Source organism: Coregonus clupeaformis, chromosome 7 (genome assembly GCF_020615455.1).
Source record: "Coregonus clupeaformis isolate EN_2021a chromosome 7, ASM2061545v1, whole genome shotgun sequence".
Lineage (NCBI taxonomy): Eukaryota > Metazoa > Chordata > Actinopteri > Salmoniformes > Salmonidae > Coregonus > Coregonus clupeaformis.
This window is the reverse complement of record NC_059198.1, coordinates 62,953,179-62,978,404: the sequence shown is the minus strand read 5'-3', so window position 1 is coordinate 62,978,404 and position 25,226 is coordinate 62,953,179. Positions and strand designations below refer to the sequence as shown.

At 45.6% G+C, this 25,226-nt stretch overlaps 1 protein-coding gene and 1 long non-coding RNA gene across 4 annotated transcripts; both read right to left on the bottom strand.

Moving 5' to 3' along the window:
- Positions 1-2,624: 2,624 nt before the first annotated feature.
- Positions 2,625-20,566, bottom strand: LOC121555364. Of its 2 annotated transcripts, none has more exons than XR_005997893.1 (2): positions 20,548-20,566; positions 2,625-3,857 (listed from the first exon to the last, which is right to left on the bottom strand). It is a non-coding gene; the product is annotated as an uncharacterized LOC121555364 (long non-coding RNA). The 2 variants fall into 2 exon arrangements; XR_005997892.1 differs by having other exon boundaries at positions 20,552-20,566.
- LOC121555363 (cdc42 effector protein 4) lies at positions 2,625-24,665 on the bottom strand. 2 transcript variants are annotated; one of them, XM_041869194.2, is made up of 2 exons: positions 24,353-24,665; positions 2,625-7,224 (listed from the first exon to the last, which is right to left on the bottom strand). In XM_041869194.2, exon 2 carries the CDS (start codon positions 7,027-7,029, stop codon positions 5,872-5,874), a length of 1,158 nt encoding a protein of 385 aa, XP_041725128.2. In that variant the 5' UTR covers positions 7,030-7,224; positions 24,353-24,665; the 3' UTR covers positions 2,625-5,871. The 2 variants fall into 2 exon arrangements, with proteins under 2 accessions (XP_041725128.2, XP_041725129.2); XM_041869195.2 differs by lacking the exon at positions 24,353-24,665 and adding an exon at positions 9,479-9,731.
- Positions 24,666-25,226: the final 561 nt, after the last annotated feature.

The following is a 25,226-nucleotide window of genomic DNA, read 5'->3' as shown; positions in this document are numbered from 1 at the left end:
TAGGGCAGTGCCTCCATGTACAGGTACATCAAACTGATTGTCTATTAGGGCAGTGCCTTCATGTAAAGGTTCATCAAACTGATTGTCTATTAGGGCAGTGCCTCCATGTACAGGTACAGTGGGGAGAACAAGTATTTGATACACTGCCGATTTTGCAGGTTTTCCTATTTACAAAGCATGTAGAGGTCTGTAATTTTTATCATAGGTACACTTCAACTGTGAGAGACGGAATCTAAAAAAATCCAGAAAATCACATTGTATGATTTTTAAGTAATTAATTTGCATTTTATTGCATGACATAAGTTTTTGATCACCTACCAACCAGTAAGAATTCCGGCTCTCACAGACCTGTTAGTTTTTCTGTAATAAGCCCTCCTGTTCTCCACTCATTACCTGTATTAACTGCACCTGTTTAAACTCGTTACCTGTATAAAAGACACCTGTCCACACACTCAATCAAACAGACTCCAACCTCCACAATGGCAATGGCCAAGACCAGAGAGCTGTGTAAGGACATCAGGGAAAAAATTGTAGACCTGCACAAGGCTGGGATGGGCTACAGGACAATAGGCAAGCAGCTTGGTGAGAAGGCAACAACTGTTGGCGCAATTATTAGAAAATGGAAGAAGTTCAAGATGACAGTCAATCATCCTCTGTCTGGGGCTCCATGCAAGATCTCACCTCGTGGGGCATCAATGATCATGAGGAAGGTGAGGGATCAGGACAGAACTACACGGCAGGACCTGGTCAATGACCTGAAGAGAGCTGGGACCACAGTCTCAAAGAAAACCATTAGTAACACACTACGCCGTCATGGATTAAAATCCTGCAGCGCACGCAAGGTCCCCCTGCTCAAGCCAGCGCATGTCCAGGCCCGTCTGAAGTTTGCCAATGACCATCTGGATGATCCAGAGGAGGAATGGGAGAAGGTCATGTGGTCTGATGAGACAAAAATAGAGCTTTTTGGTCTAAACTCTACTCGCCGTGTTTGGAGGAAGAAGAAGGATGAGTACAACCCCAAGAACACCATCCCAACCGTGAATTATGGAGGTGGAAACATCATTCTTTGGGGATGCTTTTCTGCAAAGGGGACAGGATAACTGCACCGTATTGAGGGGAGGATGGATGGGGCCATGTATCGCGAGATCTTGGCCAACAACCTCCTTCCCTCAGTAAGAGCATTGAAGATGGGTCGTGGCTGGGTCTTCCAGCATGACAATGACCCGAAACACACAGCCAGGGCAACTAAGGAGTGGCTCCGTAAGAAGCATCTCAAGGTCCTGGAGTGGCCTAGCCAGTCTCCAGACCTGAACCCAATAGAAAATCTTTGGAGGGAGCTGAAAGTCCGTATTGCCCAGTGACAGCCCCGAAACCTGAAGGATCTGGAGAAGGTCTGTGGGCCAAAATCCCTGCTGCAGTGTGTGCAAACCTGGTCAAGACCTACAGGAAATGTATGATCGCTGTAATTGCAAACAAAGGTTTCTGTACCAAATATTAAGTTCTGCTTTTCTGATGTATCAAATACTTATGTCATGCAATAAAATTCAAATTAATTACTTAAAAGTCATACAATGTGATTTTCTGGATTTTTGTTTTAGATTCCGTCTCACAGTTGAAGTGTACCTATGATAAAAATTACAGACCTCTACATGCTTTGTAAGTAGGAAAACCTGCAAAATCGGCAGTGTCTCAAATACTTGTTCTCCCCACTGTACATCAAACTGATTGTCTATTAGGGCAGTGCCTCTATGTAAACGTACATCAATGCCAACTCTGGCAGGACTGGTGCTCTCTAGCTAACCTACTCCAGGTGCACCATGGGTGTGGTAGAGCCATGTTGACAATGGGGTCCTCCCCAGGGCCCAGCTGAGACCATCCCCATCTGGCCCCCAGAGCAGCTTCACAGGACTGGGCTCTCTCTTCCATTCCACGAGTGGTGGGGTACGGCCAGTGCAGTCATGTTGACAATAGGACCCTCCTCCATCCTCCCCAAGGCCCCTGTTGAGTTCACCCGGCCCTCAGAGCAGCAGCCCTAACAAGCAGACGTCATATCAGATCTGTGTTCATCCATCCAGCCAGCCAGCCACCCCAGGCGAGGGGCAGGAGGTAGGACAAAGAGATTCCCGGTCTCCCTGAGAGCCTGCTCCTTTTCCCACCCCTCCACATTACTGATCCTCCAGAATCAGAATCATATCTATTCACCAACTACATTTACATTACCAGGAATTTGACCTGCTGAAATGGTGCTGACCACAAACAGACAATACAGACAGAATATATAGACAAAGTACTGTCCTCCTTCCTCTGGTCCTCCCCCTGTCCACCTCCCCCTGAACTCCCCCCTCTGGTCCTCCTCCCCCTGTCCTCCACCCTCTGGTCCTCCTCCCCCTGTCCTCCACCCTCTGGTCCTCCACCCTCTGGGCCTCCCCCAGTGAGACAGTGAGGCAGTGGGCTGCCTGTGTAAACACAGCCTTAGAGACTTTGTTGACCTTTTTTTTAGAACATATTCTTTCATCCCGTAAGCATCTGCTTAAAAACAGGGCATGTGAGAACAGTATGTCATCTTTTCAAATGGCAGGAAGCAAACACAGCAACATGACTCTAAAACATACCAGACGGGTGGGTAAAGATGGCCAGCTTTTATTTTATTACAAAATATAGCAGTTATTTGGGAGAGTAAGGAGGAGAGTGTGTATACATTATACTTACACAAAGACAGTAAAGAGAAAGAATAGCCGGAGATTTTATACAGCTTCAACACAAACATACGTAGGAAATAGCAACAGAATCCTCCATGTTGCTTTCATTGCAGCCTCTCATGATTCTAAACGTGGGTAATTGTGAATATTTGACTGTTAGTGTTAAAGTGGAGAAAGAACGGTGAATATAGCCTCGTCAACCAGACTGACATGAATATTCCAGGTATCTTTTAATAGTGACGTGTATATTAATTCTCAGTCATAACTGAGGCTGCGTCCCAAATGACACCCAATTCCCTTTACAGGGCACTACTTCTGGTCACTAGTGCACTATATAGGGAATAGGGTGCAATTTCGGACGCAGCCTCAGTTATGACTGAGAATTAATATACACGTCACTATTAAAAGATACCTGGAATAACATCTGTTCACTGGCATATTCAGTCACTGCTGCCCACACTAGAAAAATGACAAATCTCATCTACTTTATAAAAGGAACAGTCAACCATCTTAATGCATCCCTGTACAGATACCTGTGAACCAGTCTTCTTTTTCAATAATGCTTTTCTGAGGCCAGACACGCATATTTATACACATCTTTCATTAACACATATTTTGCTATGCTGTGCCCTAATGAACACTAATGTCCCAGTTTAACAGTGAGACAGCTGGACTGTCCTGGTGAGGGCACTAGAGGTGAGTGAAATCTGTGTCCCAAATGGCACCCTATTCCCTATATAGTGCACTACTTTGGACCAGGACCCATAAGGAATAGGGTGCCATTTGGGAGGCAGACGACATGTTCATGGAGTCAAGCCAGGTGCACTAGACTACTGCAGCTCTGAACAGTTTCTAACTCTCTTTTTTAAGTGGGGAAGGAAGGAAGGAAGTGGTTAGCTGTTATTATCAGACACTCTGTAGCCTGTTTGCTCTGACATGATTGCAGAACCTGACTGACACACACTTGCAAAAGGATTTTCATTTTAGAGAACTATGGAAAAATTATGGGCAAATAGAATCAGAGAATTTGCATCCGAACCTGATCTATCCTGATCTAACACGATCTAAACTGATCTAACCTGATCTAACACGATCTAAACTGATCTAACCTGATCTGCAGGTGGAGAAAGAGAAACACACACACACACACACACACACCTCCCCTCTTCAGTTTGGTGTACACACACACTTCTCTCCACTCTAAACGTCCTGCTGTAACCAGTGTTTTATAATCACCACAGGTCCTATGCTTCCATCTGTCTGCTTTATGACCCTCCTAATGCTAGTTTACCAACAGCATCAGGCAGAGAGAGTTAAGGCTAACTCTCAACGCTAGGTAAACAGCTCCTCCGGCCCATGTTATACAGTCCACTTTATTACAGGAAATGACGGGGTTGAGGCACAAATACCAACCGACAAATAGGTGACTTGTGTAGTATCATGTCACAGTAATGAATGTGTGTAACATGTCACTGATAACGTGAGGGAAATGTGTCAGTTAGAATCTGAAACAGAACTGGTGTTGATGTAACAATGAACTAAATAGATTATCTATCGTTCTGAGAGTCAAGATGTTATAGCTAGCAGGCTCTAGTCAAGACGTTATAGCTAGCAGGCTCTAGTCAAGACGTTATAGCTAGCAGGCTCTAGTCAAGACGTTATAGCTATCAGGCTCTAGTCAAGACGTTATAGCTAGCAGGCTCTAGTCAAGACGTTATAGCTAGCAGGCTCTAGTCACGATGTTATAGCTAGCAGGCTCTAGTCACAATGTTATAGCTAGCAGTTTCTAGTCACAATGTTATAGCTAGCAGGCTCTAGTCACAATGTTATAGATAGCAGGCTCTAGGCAAGATGTTATAGCTAGCAGGCTCTAGTCACGATGTTATAGCTAGCAGGCTCTAGACACGATTCTCTAGCAGGCTCTAGCATGGACAAAGCCTCATCACAGCTGGTGGAGTGATACACACAACACAAGCCTTTTATTGTGACAGACAGGCAGCCAGGTCCCCATCACCGCAGTAACAGTAGCTCTCTGTTCCGGCCAGACCACTTGATTACACCAACACTGTTTCACATAACAGGCAGTGAGGAGCACAGAACAAGAGAGGAGCTAAATCACATAAAATGGCACAAATGATCAATTAAGAAAATCCCATATTATTATGACACATGTAAGGCAAGTGAATAGTACTGGACAGAGGCTTAATAAAGTCAAGACAGTGTTTTTTTGTTATTTATCAAATGTTATTTTCTTTTCTTAAGTGTGTCTCCTAAATTCATAAGTTTTCACACTTCGACTGCTCTTCCATGTCAGTTCTCTCAGTGTACAGACAGACAGAGTGAGTTGCTGTAATGTGGTGTGTGTATGCGTGGGAGAAGTTAGCAAGCTGTTCTGTATGTAACAGATGGTGTTTGTATTCATCCAGAAGGAGCCAGTGTCCTACAGACTGTCTTTCCCTTTCTCCCTGAAGCAAGATCCCAGTCCAAGGATCCCAGTCCACAGATCCCAGTCCACAGATCCCAGTCCACATGTCTCTATGTCCAGATGTTTGTATTCTCACAGGAAGCACAGAGGGAGCAGTAGACGGTTGTTTTCTATTTAATTCAACATGTCGTCCAGACAATCAGAAGAGGTGCTGTACTAGAACTCTCCTATCCAGACCACCCAGACTATACATAGAGTAGAGTTTGATACACAGTATTAGTTTATTGTTGTATCAACACGTCATCCACACTACCAGAGGAGGTACTGCTACTGCACTGTGATCCATATCCACCCAGTATAGACTGTACATCTCTGTCATAGTATGGGGCTTTATAGAGTAGAGTTTCATCCACAGTAGTAATTAATTCATTTATTCATTCATTCATTATCAACTCAACACGTCATCCATACCATCCTGTAAGCCATCCAGTCTGTACGTCTCTGTTGTGATATGAGGCTTTATAGACTTGACTTTGTACTGTACTTATCCATATCCACCCATTATAGAATCTATCCATCTGTAATCCATATCCACCCACTATAGAATCTATCTGTATTCATCCATATCCACCTAGTATAGAATCTATCCATCTGTACTCATCCATATCCACCCAGTATAGAATCTATCCATCTATATTAATCCACACTTATCTGCTCCGTATATGGTTTGAGCTTGTACATCTCGTTTCATACACGGATCTCATCATCCTCGTCCTCCAAGAAGGAAGAAAACTTTCCCACCTCCTCTTCCTCCTCAGGTGGGGCGCTGAAAGTGGCGCTGTCCGTATCCCCCACGTGGAGCTGGCCGGCTGGTTTCTCCTGCACCATGTGGGCGGAGCCAGAGGTAGAGGCGGAGCTGGACACAGAGCAGGTATCTAATTGGTGCTGCAGGTGTTTAGGGTGGGGCTCTGGGGTGTAGGGTGCCCCCTCGTCCTCTCCCACCTCAGGTTCTACCGAGCTGGTTGGACTCACAGGTACAGGGACCTCCTCCTCCTGCAGCTGCAGTAGCAGTAGCTCAGCTTCCTCTTCTTCTCCCACCCCCACCTCCTCTTCCTCTCCTCCCACCTCCACCCCGTCCTCTCCCTCCTCCTCCTCTCCTCCCACCTCCCTCCCCAGGAGTAGTGTAGGAGAGGCCCGTCCCTCACTGCTCTTCCCCTCCTCGTATCCCAGATCATCCTCCTCCTTCTCCATCACCCCCAGGATGTCCCCCAACATGGAGGGCCCCAGGTCGATGTGGAACGACATTACCGACACCGCATGCTTCATCCCCCCTCCGTAGTACCCGCGGCTGGGGCTGGGCAGGTCAGTAAGCTCCCCAAAGCTCCTCTCATCCAGCTCCAGAGAGCGGGCCCCAGCAGCGGCCCCGTTAGATGGCCTGGTACCACCACCTCCATCTTGCTCATGTAGCTGTTTCAGTGGGCTGGACGAGAGGCTCTTAGGCACCCTGTGTCCTCCATCAACATGGTCACCGTTTTCATCATTGAGGAAGGGGAGCGACATAGCGTTCTTCACGAAGGTGGGCGAGCCACCGGGTGGCGCTAGCGAGCAGTCTCTCTGGTCCACTCTGGTGACGGACTGGGAGCGCTTGCTGCTGCGGAAGGTTCTGGATAAAAGCCCCGGGCGGGGGGAGTGGGGATGGGCCTCGGGTTCAGCCTGGTGGGGGGCCTCCCCAGAGTGGGTGGAGAGGAAAGAGGTGTCCCCGAAGGCGTCCCCGCTGCGCCCCACGTGCATGGTGTGGCGGAAGTCCCCCAGGGGAGCGCTGATCATCTCCCGGGTCAGGTCCATACGGGAGCGGCGCTGTTTGGTGTGGGACGAACCAGATACCAGCTGCTTTAGGATGGGCATGGTGGCTGGTTGAGGTCACACACACCTCAGTAGCCCAGTAGTCCAGCAGGACAGATCTCTCTCTTTGTAAGGAATTCAAAGACAGAAGTGTTTGGGAAGTCTTCAAGTTAGATACCAATCCAAGTCAGTCCGTGTCACACTCATTGCAGTCCCCAGAAAAAATAACCCTTGTCTTCAGTTCCAGGGTGGCTCAATCTGAAAAGAAAAAGAGGGGAAACATTAGAGATGTGATCATGACAAAACCTGCCATGTCATCGTATAATTTCTCTGAAACGAGTGAATAACAACGTGTTTTAGATAAAAACAAGCTCAGATCTGACACCCCTCTATCATAGACCAGTGGTCCAGTCCAGTCTCCTGATGCATCCCAAACACCCCTTTATAATGGACCAGTGGTACAGTCCAGTCTCCTGCTGCACCCCCAGGTGCCAGAGAGAGGTCCCTCCGTGTCAGTCAGACGGACAGGAACACAAACAAAGAGACTTCAAATCAGTAATACTGATAGCCGTGCTGCAGAGGAACAGAATCCAGAGTCCTGGAGGATAGTTTAGGCTACTAACTCATTCATCTGTAGTTTAATCTTCATTTTGCAGTGAAATAACAATGTAAACAACAGTACATATCCTAGATTGTACCTTTAAAAGAACAGCAGTCCGTATCCTATATTGTGCCTTTAACATTATTTATTGCAGTGAAATGACCATCGAACAAGAGCCGTAACTATCTCAGATTTTATGTTTAAAAGAACGTTTCACAGCCATCACAAATGTAAACTCCCATTAAACCAATAACCGTCTAAGAATCTAAGAGCCTAAAACATCTGTCTAATTACAGGAAGCATGAGCATTCATGGTTCAACCCTGGAATGATAACTAATACCGCTCTGGCATCTAAATGTGACATGAAATGTGGTCCAAATGGCACCCTATTCCCTACATAGTGCACTACTTTAGACCAGGGCCCATAGGGCTCTGCTCAAAAGCAGTGTACTATTATAGGGTAAATGGTGCAATTTGGCACACATCCATGGGTTTTTTAAAGTGAAGATTATACTGCCACCATGCATTGCAATTTAGGTTCAAAACACCAGACCACAGTCCTATATGAACACAGAGAGAGAGCCAAACTGTTAAACCACAGACCAGTCCTATATGAACACAGAGAGAAAGAGACAAACTGTTGCCAGTGGACTTCTAATACTACATAACGGTGGAACAAGCCAAATGCTCCATTTTGACATTGAAAATGTCCTTGTCCTTGAAATCGTTTTAGACACAACAGTCGCATAATGTAATGTAAACTGTGAAAAATAACCTCGACCAGAGGGGGAAAAATAAAAGATCTCTACTTTTACTTCAAAACATGAAACTGTCCTTGTAATCTTTTAGACTGGTGTAACCAGTGAGAAATAGCCTTGACCGGAGGGAACAGACAGGAACAGGCTAATATTGAGGCCATGCTGCTTTTAGTGAACAGACAGAACTAGGCCCTTCAGCTAGGGAAGGCAGATGATGCAGTAGGAGTGTGTGTGTGTGTGTGTGTGTGTGTGTGTGCGCTCAGAGCATTCCTCCAGGAGAGAGAGATGAGTCCTGACAGGCAGCTGACCTGACAACACACTACATTACTGCATTACTGTTATGACCTGCAGTGTCCAGACCAGACTATTCTACTGCACTGACCTCACCCCTATAGTCACCCCTGGCGGCTGCTATAGTCACCCCAGGCTGCTGCTATAGTTACCCCAGGCTGCTGCTATAGTCACCCCAGGCTGCTGCTATAGTCACCCCAGGCTGCTGCTATAGTCACCCCAGGCTGCTGCTATAGTCACCCCAGGCTGCTGCTATAGTCACCCCAGGCTGCTGCTATAGTCACCCCAGGCTGCTGCTATAGTTACCCCAGGCTGCTGCTATAGTCACCCCAGGCTGCTGCTATAGTCACCCCAGGCTGCTATAGTCACCCCAGGCTGCTGCTATAGTCACCCCAGGCTGCTGCTATAGTCACCCCAGGCTGCTATAGTTACCTCAGGCTGCTAGTCACCCCAGGCTGCTATAGTCACCCCAGGCTGCTAGTCACCCCAGGCTGCTATAGTTACCCCAGGCTACTGCTATAGTCACCCCAGGCTGCTGCTATAGTCACCCCAGGCTGCTGCTATAGTCACCCCAGGCTGCTGCTATAGTCACCCCAGGCTGCTATAGTTACCTCAGGTGCTGAGCTGAAGGAGAGGAGCAGTGCAATAGAAAACAGGTTGGCTAATAGAAAGAGCTGCATTGCTTCAGTGAAACGTGAAAATCAAAACAGGAAAGATAGTCACACATGAAAATTATGCCACATGCAATGCTAAAAACACACCCTAATAAGGGTCCTTAAAATCAATATTTGTACCACACACAGACCTATATAGTACACAAATTATTACACACTCAAATACTGCTTCAACCCATGTGCTTACCTGCTCCACTGCCAATCCCTGTGTTGATCTGGTCTGATCTGATGTGATCTGATCTGATCATGCTGCTGCCTTGTCCTTTGTTTGCTCCACAGTCACACTACCAAATGCTTTACACCTCCCTCCTTCCAGATCTCTCCCCTCCTAGCTCTGCTCTCATAACATATTTATAAAGTCTCAGTTTTCTGTTTTAGTATAGGTGGTGGGGGAGAAGCCACAGATTTAGACTGCGGCGGTTTCCTGGTAGCAGGCAGCAGTGTGCAGCCCAGCAGAGCCTTCCACCTCGTTCTCTCTCTCTGAGGCTCCGCCCCCTAACTGCCAGCTGAGGCACAGCCTCAATCCACTTCCTGTTTATAATGCCCTCACCTGCTGCTGTCTCCACGGCAACAACACTCCTGCTGCTTCTGTCTCCGTGTTTACCAAAACACCCCCCTGCAAGGCAAGCGGACGACCCTACTTCCTGTCTGTTTGAATGTCTGAGGGCTGCAGAGGCATCAAGTGTGTGTGCGCTGCAGAAGGCATCAGCCTTCACCAAAAAAGCCTTGCACGCATGCTAGCAACACCCGATGTCCTCTTCCTGATCTACACCCAATGTCCTCTTTCTTACAAGCGGTCCTCTGAGGAGGGAAAAGCCATATGTTGCCGGTCCCTGGTTTCGAAAAGACTGAGAAACACTGCGCTATGATATTCACCACAAGTAATACATTTGAACAGATACCCACTTCGCCTTGACTTGCTTTTCTTGGTACACACCGCATAGTATGTTAAAAATCCTGACTAATATAGTGAAAGTATATCAGTAGTTTCCTGATGTCAAAGAAAACCAGTATGACACCGACTGCACATATGTTGTCAGCCAAATAGCTTGATCTAATAACACCAATCCCATGTTATGGGAAGAACATCCATCTAGCTGTAGTGAGTAAATAAAAGTCTGTTTGTGTTTCTATGACATGTGTGATGTGTCTGCTGATAGGCCGGTCTAAAACACACAAACACAGGGGCTACAGCGGATACATACCCAAACATGTTTGTTGTTACCCAGCATCCTCCACTGACATGTTTGTATGGAGAGAAAATGGAAGCAGGAATAAATCAAAGCATGCCAGACAAAGAGAGCTGTATATTTATGAGACACTGCTTCAGGGTGGCATGATCTGAGGACAACAACCAGTACATGAAAGATGTAGTAGTCCAATGGAAAGCAACTAAGCAAGCCCTCCCTCTCTCCCTCCCTCTCTCTCTGCTCCCGCTCTCCCTCTTTCTCTCGCTCTCTCTACTCCTCTGGCCTCAAGCACACGCTGCCTCAGTGGCACCCGACATGGGGACCCAGGTGTTAAGCTTACTACAAGCTCTACGCAGACTCAAGATTCGTAGTATTGCAATTTTCGTTTTTCATCACAAAAAGGGGCGGCTCCTTGTAATACGCTCCGGCATTCAACATATTTTTTTTTACTTCCTGAAAATTGAGACACGCCCTATCAATCCTTCCGCGGTGTGGGGACAGTGTTGTCGCTTGGTTCCTTGATCTGATCTATAGGATACAGTGGGGGAAAAAAGTATTTAGTCAGCCACCAATTGTGCAAGTTCTCCCACTTAAAAAGATGAGAGAGGCCTGTAATTTATCATCATAGGTACACGTCAACTATGACAGACAAAATGAGAAAAAAAATGCCAGAAAATCACATTGTAGGATTTTTAATGAATTTATTTGCAAATTATGGTGGAAAATAAGTAAGTATTTGGTTAATAACAAAAGTTTCTCAATACTTTGTTATATACCTTTTGTTGGCAATGACACAGGTCAAACGTTTTCTGTAAGTCTTCACAAGGTTTTCACACACTGTTGCTGGTATTTTGGCCCATTCCTCCATGCAGATCTCCTCTAGAGCAGTGATGTTTTGGGGCTGTCGCTGGGCAACACGGACTTTCAACTCCCTCCAAAGATTTTCTATGGGGTTGAGATCTGGAGACTGGCTTGGCCACTCCAGGACCTTGAAATGCTTCTTATGAAGCCACTCCTTCGTTGCCCGGGCGGTGTGTTTGGGATCATTGTCATGCTGAAAGACCCAGCCACGTTTCATCTTCAATGCCCTTGCTGATGGAAGGAGGTTTTCACTCAAAATCTCACGATACATGGCCCCATTCATTCTTTCCTTTACACGGATCAGTCGTCCTGGTCCCTTTGCAGAAAAACAGCCCCAAAGCATGATGTTTCCACCCCCATGCTTCACAGTAGGTATGGTGTTCTTTGGATGCAACTCAGCATTCTTTGTCCTCCAAACACGACGAGTTTAGTTTTTACCAAAAAGTTATATTTTGGTTTCATCTGACCATATGACATTCTCCCAATCCTCTTCTGGATCATCCAAATGCACTCTAGCAAACTTCAGACGGGCCTGGACATGTACTGGGTTAAGCAGGGGGACACGTCTGGCACTGCAGGATTTGAGTCCCTGGCGGCATAGTGTGTTACTGATGGTAGGCTTTGTTACTTTGGTCCCAGCAGGTCATTCACTAGGTCCCCCCGTGTGGTTCTGGGATTTTTGCTCACCGTTCTTGTGATCATTTTGACCCCACGGGGTGAGATCTTGCGTGGAGCCCCAGATCGAGGGAGATTATCAGTGGTCTTGTATGTCTTCCATTTCCTAATAATTGCTCCCACAGTTGATTTCTTCAAACCAAGCTGCTTACCCATTGCAGATTCAGTCTTCCCAGCCTGGTGCAGGTCTACAATTTTGTTTCTGGTGTCCTTTGACAGCTCTTTGGTCTTGGCCATAGTGGAGTTTGGAGTGTGACTGTTTGAGGTTGTGGACAGGTGTCTTTTATACTGATAACAAGTTCAAACAGGTGCCATTAATACAGGTAACGAGTGGAGGACAGAGGAGCCTCTTAAAGAAGAAGTTACAGGTCTGTGAGAGCCAGATATCTTGCTTGTTTGTAGGTGACCAAATACTTATTTTCCACCATGATTTGCAAATAAATTCATTAAAAATCCTACAATGTGATTTTCTGGATTTTTTTTTCTCAATTTGTCTGTCATAGTTGACGTGTACCTATGATGAAAATTACAGGCCTCTCTCATCTTTTTAAGTGGGAGAACTTGCACAATTGGTGGCTGACTAAATACTTTTTTCCCCCACTGTATATAGGCTATTCATCAAAGTAGCCTATTTTGCATTGATAATCAAATATAATCTCAGCGACTGTTCAAACTGTAAACCAAACAACAAGAATCCACCCTAAAAGGTATTTTGTTTAGAAGTAATAACTAGTCATTCCAGGCTATTGTGAAATGGTAGAACTTGCTGTAGCCAACTAGCTAGACAAGTGCTTTTTTCTCTGTGACCAAAACATGATGACGTTCTATTTTTAGTTGATATGGGAATTAATACACAGGCAGCATATCAAACTGGGATAATGTTTTAGGTTACACCGGAAAGTATAAAAATATTTACCTGGGCATATTTTGTCATTATAAATCATTATTTCACATGGAGATGTGGGAAGCTAAAAAGGCTAGCTAGCTTGCTATGTTTTTAGACAGGCTAAAGCTAGCTAGTCGGGCTGCCAGCTAGCTACTACTAGCAAGGGAAGGCAAATCATTCATAAGCAAATGTCAATCTATAATAAACTTTTGCGAAAGGGTTATAAACCACAATTTGCAAAGACCAAGACCACTTTACTTTCACTTCAAATGTGGGTACATTAACCACCAGACCCTGGTACATTAACCAGCCCCAAGCCAGTGACCTCTGCTGCTCTTTCTCATGTAACACAGACACACACACACAGACGTCTCTAACAGTTTTATCACGTGACTCAGAGGCCTGGTCTGTTGTAGCCAACAGTATAATAGCCATGTGGCTGTGTGAATGTTACAGTGTGTGTGTGTGTGTGTGTGTGTGTTTGTGTGTGAGCATGAGAAGGCTGCTGGTGAGTGACCGTGGGAACTCTGGGGTCACTGCTGGGGGATTGACTTTAAACACTTTCACAACACACACACACACACGCGCGCGCTCTTTGACAAAATCCAACATCCATATCACGTCGGCCAGAACACAGCACAGATAAGGGAAACAGCTGGGGTCTCTGTCTGCACTTTAATGTACATTCATAGATTGAAATATTCTATGTCTCCACTGTACTAAAGTAGTCATAATCCCCTATGGGATTTAAATACTTGAATATCTCATAGTAAAATATGGTTTGCAACATACAGACTATGTTGAGAGAGAGAGAGAGAGAGAGAGCGAGAGACAGAGCGAGAGAGAGACAGACATTCGGGGGCTCCCGAGTGGCGCAGTGGTCTAAGGCACTGCATCTCAGTGCTTGAGGCGTCACTACAGACCCCCTGGTTCGATTCCAGGCTGTATCACAACCGGCCGTGATTGGGCCGTGATTGGGTGGCACACAATTGGCCCAGCATCGTCCGGGTTTGGCCGGTGTAGGCCGTCATTGTAAATAAGAATTTGTTCTTATATATATATATATATATGTGAGAGCGAGAGAGAGAGATATTCAGGTTATGTTCAGAGAAAGAAAGAAAGAAAGAGAGAGGCAATGAGAAAGAAAGATCGAAAAGGATGGAGGGGGGTAGAGAGAGAGAGAGAGAGAGAGAGACACGCATTCCCACTAAACCACCCTTCCTCCCACACACTCAGCCCGACCCTGACCTTTGACCCAGAAGTGAATTATGGGGCCTGAGCTAGGAGCATGTCAGAAAGATGAACCATGCATACTGATGAGCTGACATTCAACACACACACGGCGGACGTGCAAAGACACTTGCACGCCCAGGCGGATGCATGGACGCGCGCACACACACAGGGAGCCATTCCAAACCGTCTCTAGATATGTTCCTCTTATCCTCATCATGTGACATCTGGTCAGGAAGACATATTCTGGAATTCCAGAGGGTTTTCCAAACAGTATTCCTACCCTGGGAACGCCATGGAAATGCCATGTTAACTTCGGCTGCTTCCCAAATGGCACCCTATTCCCCATGTAGTGCACTTCTTTTGACCAGAGCACTTCCCTAGATAGGGAATAGGGTGCCATTTGGGGATGTACACCCTAAATGTTAGCTAAGTGTTTATAGGTTACACCACAGAATGATCAACGTATAGGTCTGAGGAGGATTCTAAATCTGACTGTGGTATATTTCTGGTTTAATACGACCAAACATTATGGGAAGAGAGTGTGTTCAGGGCTAAGGCATCATGTGAAAGGGCAATAAGTGGTTCCACAAGGCTTTAACTCTCGGTTTCCTCTGAAGAGACAGATTCGCTCTACTTGAATCAGAGTGAATTAGAGGCAACACACACACACACACACACACACATACACTTGACTTGATTGAGTTGAAAAGGCAACGCTGTTGAGTTGTACTGTAGTTACTAAGAGAAGTTATCCCGTCCCACACACCCACTCTGAGGAAATGACAGCAGTAACAGTCACTGTGGGAGCTGTAAACTGTGAGTTATGAGGAGAAACATTCACAAATCTCCATTCATAAATAACACTGTGCATTACGTTTTACAGGCCTCTCTACTGAATACCTCATCCACTTCTTCAGATTACAGAACTCTACAGTACTAACACCCCAGCTCAGTTCTAGAGGCAGTGTACTGACCCTTCAGATTACAGAACACCCCAGCTCAGTTCTAGAGGCAGTGTACTGACCCTTCAGATTACAGAACTCTACAGTACTAACACCCCAGCTCAGTTCTAGAGGGAATTCACTGACCCTTCAGATTACAGAACTCTACAGTACTAACACCCCAGCTCAGTTCTAGAGGCAGTTTACTGACCCTTCAGATTACAGAACTCTACAGTACTAACACCCCAGCTCAGTTCTAGAGGCAATTTATTGACCTTTCTATACAGCCTCCTGGATTTCACGACTGACATCATTATTCACTTCCTTTCAATACACTCCCACAGTCACACACCATTCATAAACATGACTCCTACATACCATTTCCCTAATTGAGTATTAACACTACTTGACACTTCCCTGATGATCAATCCCTCCAGTGTGTATCACCCTCCCCCACCATGCAGCCCATCCAACCCCAGAGAAGGTGGCCGAAGCTGGGCAGTGGCACTCAGTCAGTCTGGACAGTCAGTCTGGAGCCAATAAAAACTACTGACTTGTATGGAGTGATGAAAGGATGACCTGAGGGCCTGGGGGGGAGGGGAGCGGGTCACATATGGCCCAATCCACTAGACCTGGATATAGGCAGGCTTGTTCTAGACTGGGTTTCTTCAGAGATCTGCCTCTTATCCCAGTCATTCCCCAGACTGTTGGGCTTTCTGTTGGACATACATAAGACCTGGGAATAAGAACAGACTAGAATAGCCTTCTTCAAACCTTTACAGTAGAGTCCTCTAGCTAGACTATTGATGACATTGGATAGTTCCCAGACATCATCAGTGGCCTGTGTTATATTACACCATTCAGAGATCTGCCACTAGTCCCGGTAATTCACCAGACCATTGGTCTCTGCTAGATGTCGTTCTTTACTGCACCAAGTAACTCAGCAGGCTGCTGGGCAGTGCCAGAGTCATATACATGTACCTAGAGAGGTTTCTGTCTGAATGTTCTGAGAGCGCCACTTTCTCCTCTGTAGCCAAGTGACAAGGCTCTGTAGCCACTGCTAAGTGATCATCGATAACTCTTCCGCGTTGCGCGGTTTATTTCTGATAGTTTTCAAAAAACGTCCAGTGACAGCAGATATACAATTAGTTGACACCACAACACAGTACCGGCTTGGATACATATTATCCCGAACGCTAATCAATAAAAAGGTCCTGAAATTCGATGCTCTGTTTTGCTTGTTTACAGCGGGTCATTGTGACATCACCAAAATATCGAGAAGAAAGGCGCTAACATGGCAACCGTTCGAAAAACCTGGCCAAACTCAATGTATGCCTCTGGGTTGTGCTATACAGCCAATGACCAGAGCTGAACATCCCATTTAGAAAAGGAACAGCCCAAAGACATCAGAGAGAAACATCCCATTATCTCTCCATCAGACCGTCACAGACCAACAGGGTGGGACCATGCACACAGCACAACAATGACTTACAGTAGGATCTGTCATTCAAATGGAGTATGTTGCACTTTCAAGAAATGCTCATTTGCGATGAATCATTGGTAGCCAAATAGATGTTCTATATTTCAAATCAAATGTATTTTTATTTTTTATTTTACCTTTAACTAGGCAAGTCAGTTAAGAACAAATTCTTATTTACAATGACGGCCTACACCTGTCACATGCGCTGAATACAACAGGTGTAGACCTTAATGTGAAATGCTTACTTACAAGCCCTTAACCAACAATGCAGTTTTAAGAAAGAATACAAAAAAATATACAAAAAAATACAATATAAAATAATACGAAATAAAAGTAACAAATAATTAAAGAGCAGCAGTAAAAATAACAATAGCGAGGCTATATACAGGGGGTACCGGTACCGAGTCAATGTGCGGGGGCACCGGTTAGTCGAGGTAATTGAGGTACTATGTACATGTAGGTAGAGTTATTAAAGTGACTATGCATAGATAATAAACAGAGAGTAGCAGCAGCGTAAAAGAGGGGTGTGGGGGGGGCAATGCAAATAGTCCGGGTAGCCATTTGATTAGATGTTCAGGAGTCTTATGGCTTGGGGGTAGAAGCTGTTTAGAAGCCTCTTGGACATAGACTTGGCGCTCCGGTACCGCTTGCCGTGAGGTAGCAGAGAGAACAGTCTATGACTAGGGTGGCTGGAGTCTTTGACAATTTTTTGTAGTCTGTCTGGGTTAAATTATGTAATGATGTACAAAACAGGCCTTTCTGTTGGCTAGACAGATGTCCAGAGCATATAGAGTCAGGCTAAATATGGATCACAGTGTGAGCTGGTTACTCCGCTGTCTCTCCTCACACATCGACCCACACAGAGGTGAGTGTTGTGAACCCTGAAATGTGTGAACCAACCCTGCAGTGTGTGAACCAACCCTGTGGTGTGAATGAAAGCCGTAGTGTTAAACCATACAGTGCTGCTACACCAATCACCTCCCACCATCAGCGCTCACCTGACATGTGTGTGTGTGTGTGTGTGTGTGTGTGTGTGAGAGAGAGGTCATCAGCATTGCATGCTCGTGTCACACCTCCCACACTGAGAACAGAGGGGAGGCAGAGTGTTCTTTGGAATGCTGCTCTCTCCTCTTCTCTCCTCTCATAAACTATAGAAACATTTTTCTATAGTTTATGGTTGAGTTTCAAATGGCAGCCTGTTCCCTATATAGTGCACTACTTTTGACCAGAGCCCTATGGGCCCTAGTGCAGCCTATGGGGCGATCCTGAATGGGTTTAAAATATAAGCCTGAAAGCTAAACCAAGTTTGTTCAACTATGGCTTGTTGTTACAAAAGGTGTTGTTTGTACGGTCAAAAGCAGTGCACTAAACGGGGAATAGGGTGCTATTTGGGACGTAGACTCCATGTGCTGTGACCTCTGTCCTGTTACTGTGCTGCTGTTTAAAACACTGATAAGAACTGCAGGTGGCTAATGCTCCGAAAGACCACAAGGAGGAGGGAAAACAATGACAGAGGAATGGAGTGGAGGAGGTGAAGAGAGGAATGGGGTCAGGGGAGGAGAAGAGAAGAGAGGAATGGGGTCAGGGGAGGAGAAGAGAAGAGAGGAATGGGGTCAGGGGAGGAGGAGAGAGGGATGGGGTCAGGGGAGGAGGAGAGAAGAGAAGAGAAGTGAGGAATGGGGTCAGGGGTGGAGAAGAGAAGAGAAGAATGGGGTCAGGGGTGGAGAAGAGAAGAGAAGAGAGGGATGGGGTCAGGGGTGGAGAAGAGAAGAGAGGGATGGGGTCAGGGGTGGAGAAGAGAAGAGAAGAGAGGGATGGGGTCAGGGGAGGAGAAGAGAAGAGAAGAGAAGAGAGGGATGGGGTCAGGGGAGGAGAAGAGAAGAGGGGAATGGGGTCAGGGGAGGAGAAGAGAAGAGAGGAATGGGGTCAGGGGAGGAGAAGAGAAGAGAGGAATGGGGTCAGGGGAGGAGAAGAGAAGAGAGGAATGGGGTCAGGGGAGGAGAAGAGAAGAGAGGAATGGGGTCAGGGGAGGAGGAGAGAGGGATGGGGTCGGGGGAGGAGGAGAGAAGAGAAGAGAAGTGAGGAAGGGGTCAGGGGAGGAGAAGAGAAGAGAAGAATGGGGTCAGGGGTGGAGAAGAGAAGAGAGGAATGGGGTCAGGGGTGGAGAAGAGAAGAGAGGGATGGGGTCAGGGGTGGAGAAGAGAAGAGAAGGATGGGTCAGGGGTGGAGAAGAGAAGAGAAGAGAGGGATGGGGTCAGGGGAGGAGAAGAGAAGAGAGGAATGGGGGTCAGGGGAGGAGAAGAGAAGAGAGGAATGGGGTCAGGGGAGGAGAAGAGAAGAGAGGAATGGGGTCAGGGGAGGAGAAGAGAAGAGAGGAATGGGGTCAGGGGAGGAGAAGAGAAGAGGGGAATGGGGTCAGGGGAGGAGAAGAGAAGAGAGGAATGGGGTCAGGGGAGGAGAAGAGAAGAGAGGAATGGGGTCAGGGGAGGAGAAGAGAAGAGAGGAATGGGGTCAGGGGAGGAGAAGAGAAGAGAGGAATGGGGTCAGGGGAGGAGAAGAGAAGAGAGGAATGGGGTCAGGGGAGGAGAAGAGAAGAGAGGAATGGGGTCAGGGGAGGAGAAGAGAAGAGAGGAATGGGGTCAGGGGAGGAGAAGAGGAATGGGGTCAGGGGAGGAGAAGAGGAATGGGGTCAGGGGAGGAGAAGAGAAGAGAGGAGAGGAATGGGGTCAGGGGAGGAGATTGAAGAGCCACGTATGTATCTGACATACACAATCACAGGCATTAATTTTCAATTAACTCTGCAACTGTAACGATTTACTTTTTCCCAACTGCCACCAGATTGACGCCAACACAATTACAACCAAGACATATTGATATAGTAGAATAAATAAACGTGTTTAAAAAATATTTCATGCTGAAACCCTCATTAAATACCACTGATATTCACTAAGTTGATGGTTTATATTTAGGATCATGTTTTACAGCTTTGTCATTCTATTATTATTTTTAAAAAATCTTATATCTTTGATTATTTTATATATTTTACATGGCCACACAGAGGGCCATAGATGATTACAGACACCTGTGGTCCTCTGTAGCTCAGCTGGTAGAGCACGGCGCTTGTAATGCCAAGGTAGTGGGTTCGATCCCCGGGACCACCCATACACAAAAATGTATGCACGCATGACTGTAAGTCGCTTTGGATAAAAGCGTCTGCTAAATGGCATATTATTATTATTATATTATTATAATCTGAAGTATCCAAAAGGGCCACTAGATGTCTTGTGAAAAATTACATAAAATCCTGGCAGTTTACTGGTAAACTTCGACATTTTCCAGTAATATACCCTCCCTTTGCAACCCTTGCACAGAGTGATGCAATGGTACTGAGTGTGGCATCTAGAAGTAAACAGGCAGAGGCCTTCAGAGGGGGCACCTCCCTCCATGGCTTTTAGAACACTTACAACACACCCTAAAGAGAGTGGGCACAGTAAGGGTGAAGGAGATTAGAACAGAGTGGAACTCCGGAACATTCAAGGAATATTAAAATGCATTCTAATTCTCAGCAATCTATATCATACACTTGGAGGTTTTATCAGAGGTAAGATATGGTGGTGGTTAAGTTTTCCTCCTTAAAACTGTGTTCCTCAGTTCTTAAACCACAAGGCTAGGCCTTCCAGTTCACCAGCTGGACCAAGGACTTGACCTCATTGGTTGGACTAATTGGTGAACATCTGAGGAACACATCCATGGCTGTGGAACTGTGTTCTGCATTGCACTGCACAGCGCTAAAGGAATGTTCCTAATTAACTAGAGAGAGATAAGTTCGCTGACATCAGTTAGCTCAACATGGCAATTACTGCTGACACACACTGTGGCGGTACAGGGGAGTGTGTGTGTGTGATGAGTGCATAAAGGTCTGAGCCCACAGGAAGGGCAGGGGGAGTAGGAGTTTCCCATCTCAACAGAAATGAACTCTGACACACACACACACACACACACACACCTCAATCCACACTGTAACCAAATAAACACACACTAATCTAAACCAACCAGCAGCAACAAGGTTTTAATGACGTGGTCCTGTACTTCTAAACTCTACTGTGAGTGTGCATGCCTCTGCCTGTATGCTTCCTGACCTTTCACTGGTACCTTTAGATGCATCAGAATGTTGACACTCATCTGTTCAGAGAGAGCAGAGGACTGTAGAATTACGAGAGAGAGTAGACGACTGTATAGTTACAAGAGAGAGCAGACGACTGTATAGTTACGAGAGAGTAGAGGACTGTATAATTCTGAGAGAGTGTAGAGGACTGTATAATTCTGAGAGAGAGTAGAGGACTGTATAATTCTGAGAGAGTTAAGGACTGTATAATTATACTACTTCAGAACTTTGTCAGATCCCATCATGTACACATTCTTTCCATTGAGGAACATGGGGACAGGTTTTTACTTCAGATGAACTTGTGGATACCATTTTTATGTCTCTGCGTGCAGTTTGAAGGAAGTTGCTAACTAGCGTTAGAGCAATGACTGGTCTATGGTAACTGCTTGCATGCTAGTAGGTACCATAGACTTCCAGTCATTGCGCTAACGCTAGTTAGCATTGGCTCACAAAATGACCTCTTAAAAAAGGTGCAATATGCAGAAATCGCTCTGCCATTTCCTGGTTTCAAAAATTATAATAGTTAGTCTAATTTCAGTTTGTGACAAAACAAGCTGATTCAAATAATCAACTCATCATCAAGCTTTGATTATTTGAATCAGCTGTATAGTGTTAGGGCAAAAACCAAAATGTGCACCCCTTGGGGTCCCCAGGACACAGTTTGGGAAACGCTGGTGTAGAGAATCATTGTAGCATCTAAACCACTGTAAAATATTTTCTCCATAGCCAAAAGCATTGTATTTTCAGCTGTTTGAAGCTTGTGTACAAAACGCAAAAACAAAACTTAAGAACAGGATGAATAGAAATAACGTACATAGAACAGATTTACCGCTTCTTAGGCTTGCTTTCAATGAGAATTACAGATTTATAACGCACATTTCTATGAGAATTTGGTCAGGTCGTCGAAAACGTTGCATATTGCAGTTTTAACTCATATTGGATGCGGAGACATAAAAATGGTATCCATGACTTCATCTGACTCTTCATTGCCAAAATCCTGAAGTATCCCTTTAACACGTACCCTTACCCCAACCATAAATCTTACCTAACCCTATCTGTTAACGTAACCATTTTAAAATTCAACTTCAATGGAGTGACGTCAGAGTTGGATGTCCCTACGACCCTGTATAGCAGGGGGTTGCTGAATAAACATTTCCTCTGGCTTGTGAACACAAACTCTACTATCACGCTAGTATGCTCTCTCTCTCTCACACACACACAACAGTATTATGTTGGATCAGGCCTGAAACAAAAGGGCCCCAGGAACAAACACAGTATTCACACAGTGACATTTGAGACTCACCAAACCCCCTTGGAATGTAGATGTTGGGGCAACATAACAGGGGTTATATAAAGTTTGCTGTGCAGCAGTGAACTAATGAACCAGAGCTCAAAGGTTGGCTCCTGTGCACAATTCATGGACCTAGTTAGTTGGTTAGAGACCCTTGGAACTGTGTGCCATGAGCCAGACAGGACTATTTGGTCAGATGATGTCCCAAACAGCACCCTATTCCCTGCCAGGGTCTAAAGCAGTGCATCATGGGGGATAGGGTACCAGTTGGGATAAAGCCTGTCAGAACAGTTTTTCACAGTTGCCCCAGTAAACAGTCAGGATCAGAGGAGGTAAACAAAATCAAATAGATGGGATCCATTCCAACTTCAAAGCGTCCACGGTCGCTGAAAGACCTACTTCTAATAGTGTTGAACTTGCAACGCAACATCAGTCAACCAAACTACAGGGTACAACCCTTCACCACATACTCAGTATCATTCAGCTAACTATTGCTGTCCGCAGAGACATTCCAAGGAGAAAATAACAGTTTATGTTGGAATTTCCTGGAATGTCAACCCCCCCCCATACACACATGTGCATGCACACACACACACGTTCTAAGACAGAGTTCAGTTTAAAGCAGGATGCATGGCCTTATCTCCCACAACACAGTACATGGTGAAAGACATGGCCTCCCCCACAACACAGTACATGGTGGAAGACATGGCCTTACCCCCCTCCCTCCCCCAACAACACAGTACATGGTGAAAGGCAGAACACACCAGTTTACGGCTATCACACAGGAACAGACTCATACAAATGAAAAGATCCATTCATTTAATATGACAATTGAAACATTTGATTTATCCGCCAATATTCTTGATTCAACAAAACGGAAGAAACCTGAGTGAAACTGGGGGTAGGCTACTACCTAAATTTGTCCAATGAGAAACAATTGGTTTCATTTTCCGTTGCACATTTTGAAAACATTTTGCCCTAATAACCACAACCCCATGGTCCAGTATGACAGGAGGCCCAAATGGCACCCTATTCTCTATATACATCCCTATGGGCCCTGGTCAAAAGTATTGCACTGTAGTGCCATTTGGGACACAACAGTAGAGGTCTTCCAGCCAATGAGCTGATCTGATGCCATGACACTGACAGTGACACAGATGTGGTTGCCAAGTCAACAGTCTCTCTGGCTGGGAGGGTAATGGTTTGGGGAAATGGGAGGCACATGGACCAGTGTACCAGCGCATACGTACGTATGCACGCGCACACACACACAACGAGAGGCTAAACAGTAGGTGAACTGTCTGCTACAAAGTGTGTGTGTGTGTGCACAGTTCTGGATTTAACAGGGTCAGTTTGTCCATTCTGTCACCAGCAGTTCCACTGTATCTAATGTCTGTTGGTTAATGATCAATTCTCTGGGCTGAGATCCTAACTCACTCTCCCAATGCTGCAGAGTGAGTTAGCAAAAACGCATTTTCTCCCATTCTCAAACGCATGTTCTTTAAGAAAGTGCTCTGGTGCAACCAATTGGTAGGTAGGCTATCGGAGATGACGTTGTTTCTGGACAGGGTATGATGGAGTCCAACAGAGTCTCCATCTGAGTCACCGTCATCGTAGACTTTGGTCATCATGCTCCTGTCGTCTAGACAACCTCTACAGGAGCTACAACCCCACTGCCTTCAATACAACCGATGTTGTTCATTTTGCCTTCAGAAAAACATTGAGTCGCACCATATTTCCTTTAGTTACACAACTTCTAAATGAATTTCAGTCGAATATAAAGTCGCTATAAGTCCACTGAAAGGAGCATTCAAATAGAAAACCTAAAACACAGTCTTATTATATTGATTTCAAGACACACAGCAAATTATCAACAACCCAGCTACAGAAAAGGCAACAAAGTAACACGAAACTATTTCTACTGGCTACGGTCATTTCTGCAACATTGTTGCATTCAATAAACAGGCACCCGGCAGCGCCCAAAACTCTGCGTGTTGCAACGGTCTGTTCTTTGTAATGTGAGGAATAGGCTACACTCGATAGAAAGGGTGTAAGTAGGCCAATTAAGCTGTTAATAGGATAATCATGAAATGACCCTAGTTCAGGCTAGTTTCAATACCGCAGAGGATCACTGACGAGGGAACAATAAGTAGCCCGGTTGATGATAACAAAAGCGGCTCCCCTCCCAATATTCACCCCCCGTGGTCCCCCCTATCTGCGCTTCTGTCTGTCTGTTTGTAAGCTGCATGCACTATGATCAAGAAGGAATAAAATATCCACAATGAAGTTTAAAAAATGAAACTAATTTAAAGCGCATGAATAGGCCACGCAGAACTCACCGTGAAATCCGTCCCATTCACAAAGCGTTGATCCGCGTGACAGTTTCAGGGGGTCCCCAGGTTCAAGACAAGGGCGCGTTCATCACACAACAACGTTGTCTGTTGGCTTGTCTTGTAGTAGGCTATGATCCGCTCCACAAAGGGACCAGGCAAAATGTTGAGAATATAGATCCTATCGACTCTTCCAAACTCCAAAGTCTATTATTTTTCTTTTGAAAAAATAAATAAAATAAGATAGTGAAGTCCATTTACAGAGTAAAATAGCAGCTGTGATGTCTTTGCATCCTCTATGGTTCTGTCAGGGGTTGCTGTAAACCGGTGCAACGTTCAAGGCGTTCTCACTCCCTTCTTGTCTCTGACCACGCCCCTCCCACATGTCGTTTTAAAGCGATAGAGGGGGTATTCTAGATTTTAGGCTATTCTCACTTTACTGAGACCGACAAATGCTCTGGGTGGGCCGCCCTAGTGTTTTCAAAACAGAGATGGCCAATGAATGATTGTCACATTCAAATTCAAGTGTGTGTGTGTGTGATTTTGTATGTGTGCTTGCCTGTGTGTGTGCCAAAGGGTACCAAATCTCACATGTTTTACGGCCAAGGGAGGGGATAGGTAGGCCTATAGTCACATGAGGCAAGATGATTTCCAATAGGTGCAGGATTTATAGAACAAAGTGGCAGGTAGATTTGTCTTACCCCTATGAGTTGTTGAGGTGGGTTGAAAGTATGCTCGGGAAAATGCAATCTATCAACATAGTGAGTAGCAGATTCATTATGATAGGGTGTATCTCTGTCACCCAGAGGGACCGAGCATTGCGTTTGGTTCGACTTGGGGCGGGAGAGATAACATGTTATAGCCTATGGAAAAGGGCTCCTCT

Coding starts and splice junctions, on each gene's coding strand:
- LOC121555363 (XM_041869194.2), bottom strand. CDS start 7,029: ATGCCCATCCTAAAGCAGCTGGTATCTGGTTCGTCCCACACCAAACAG.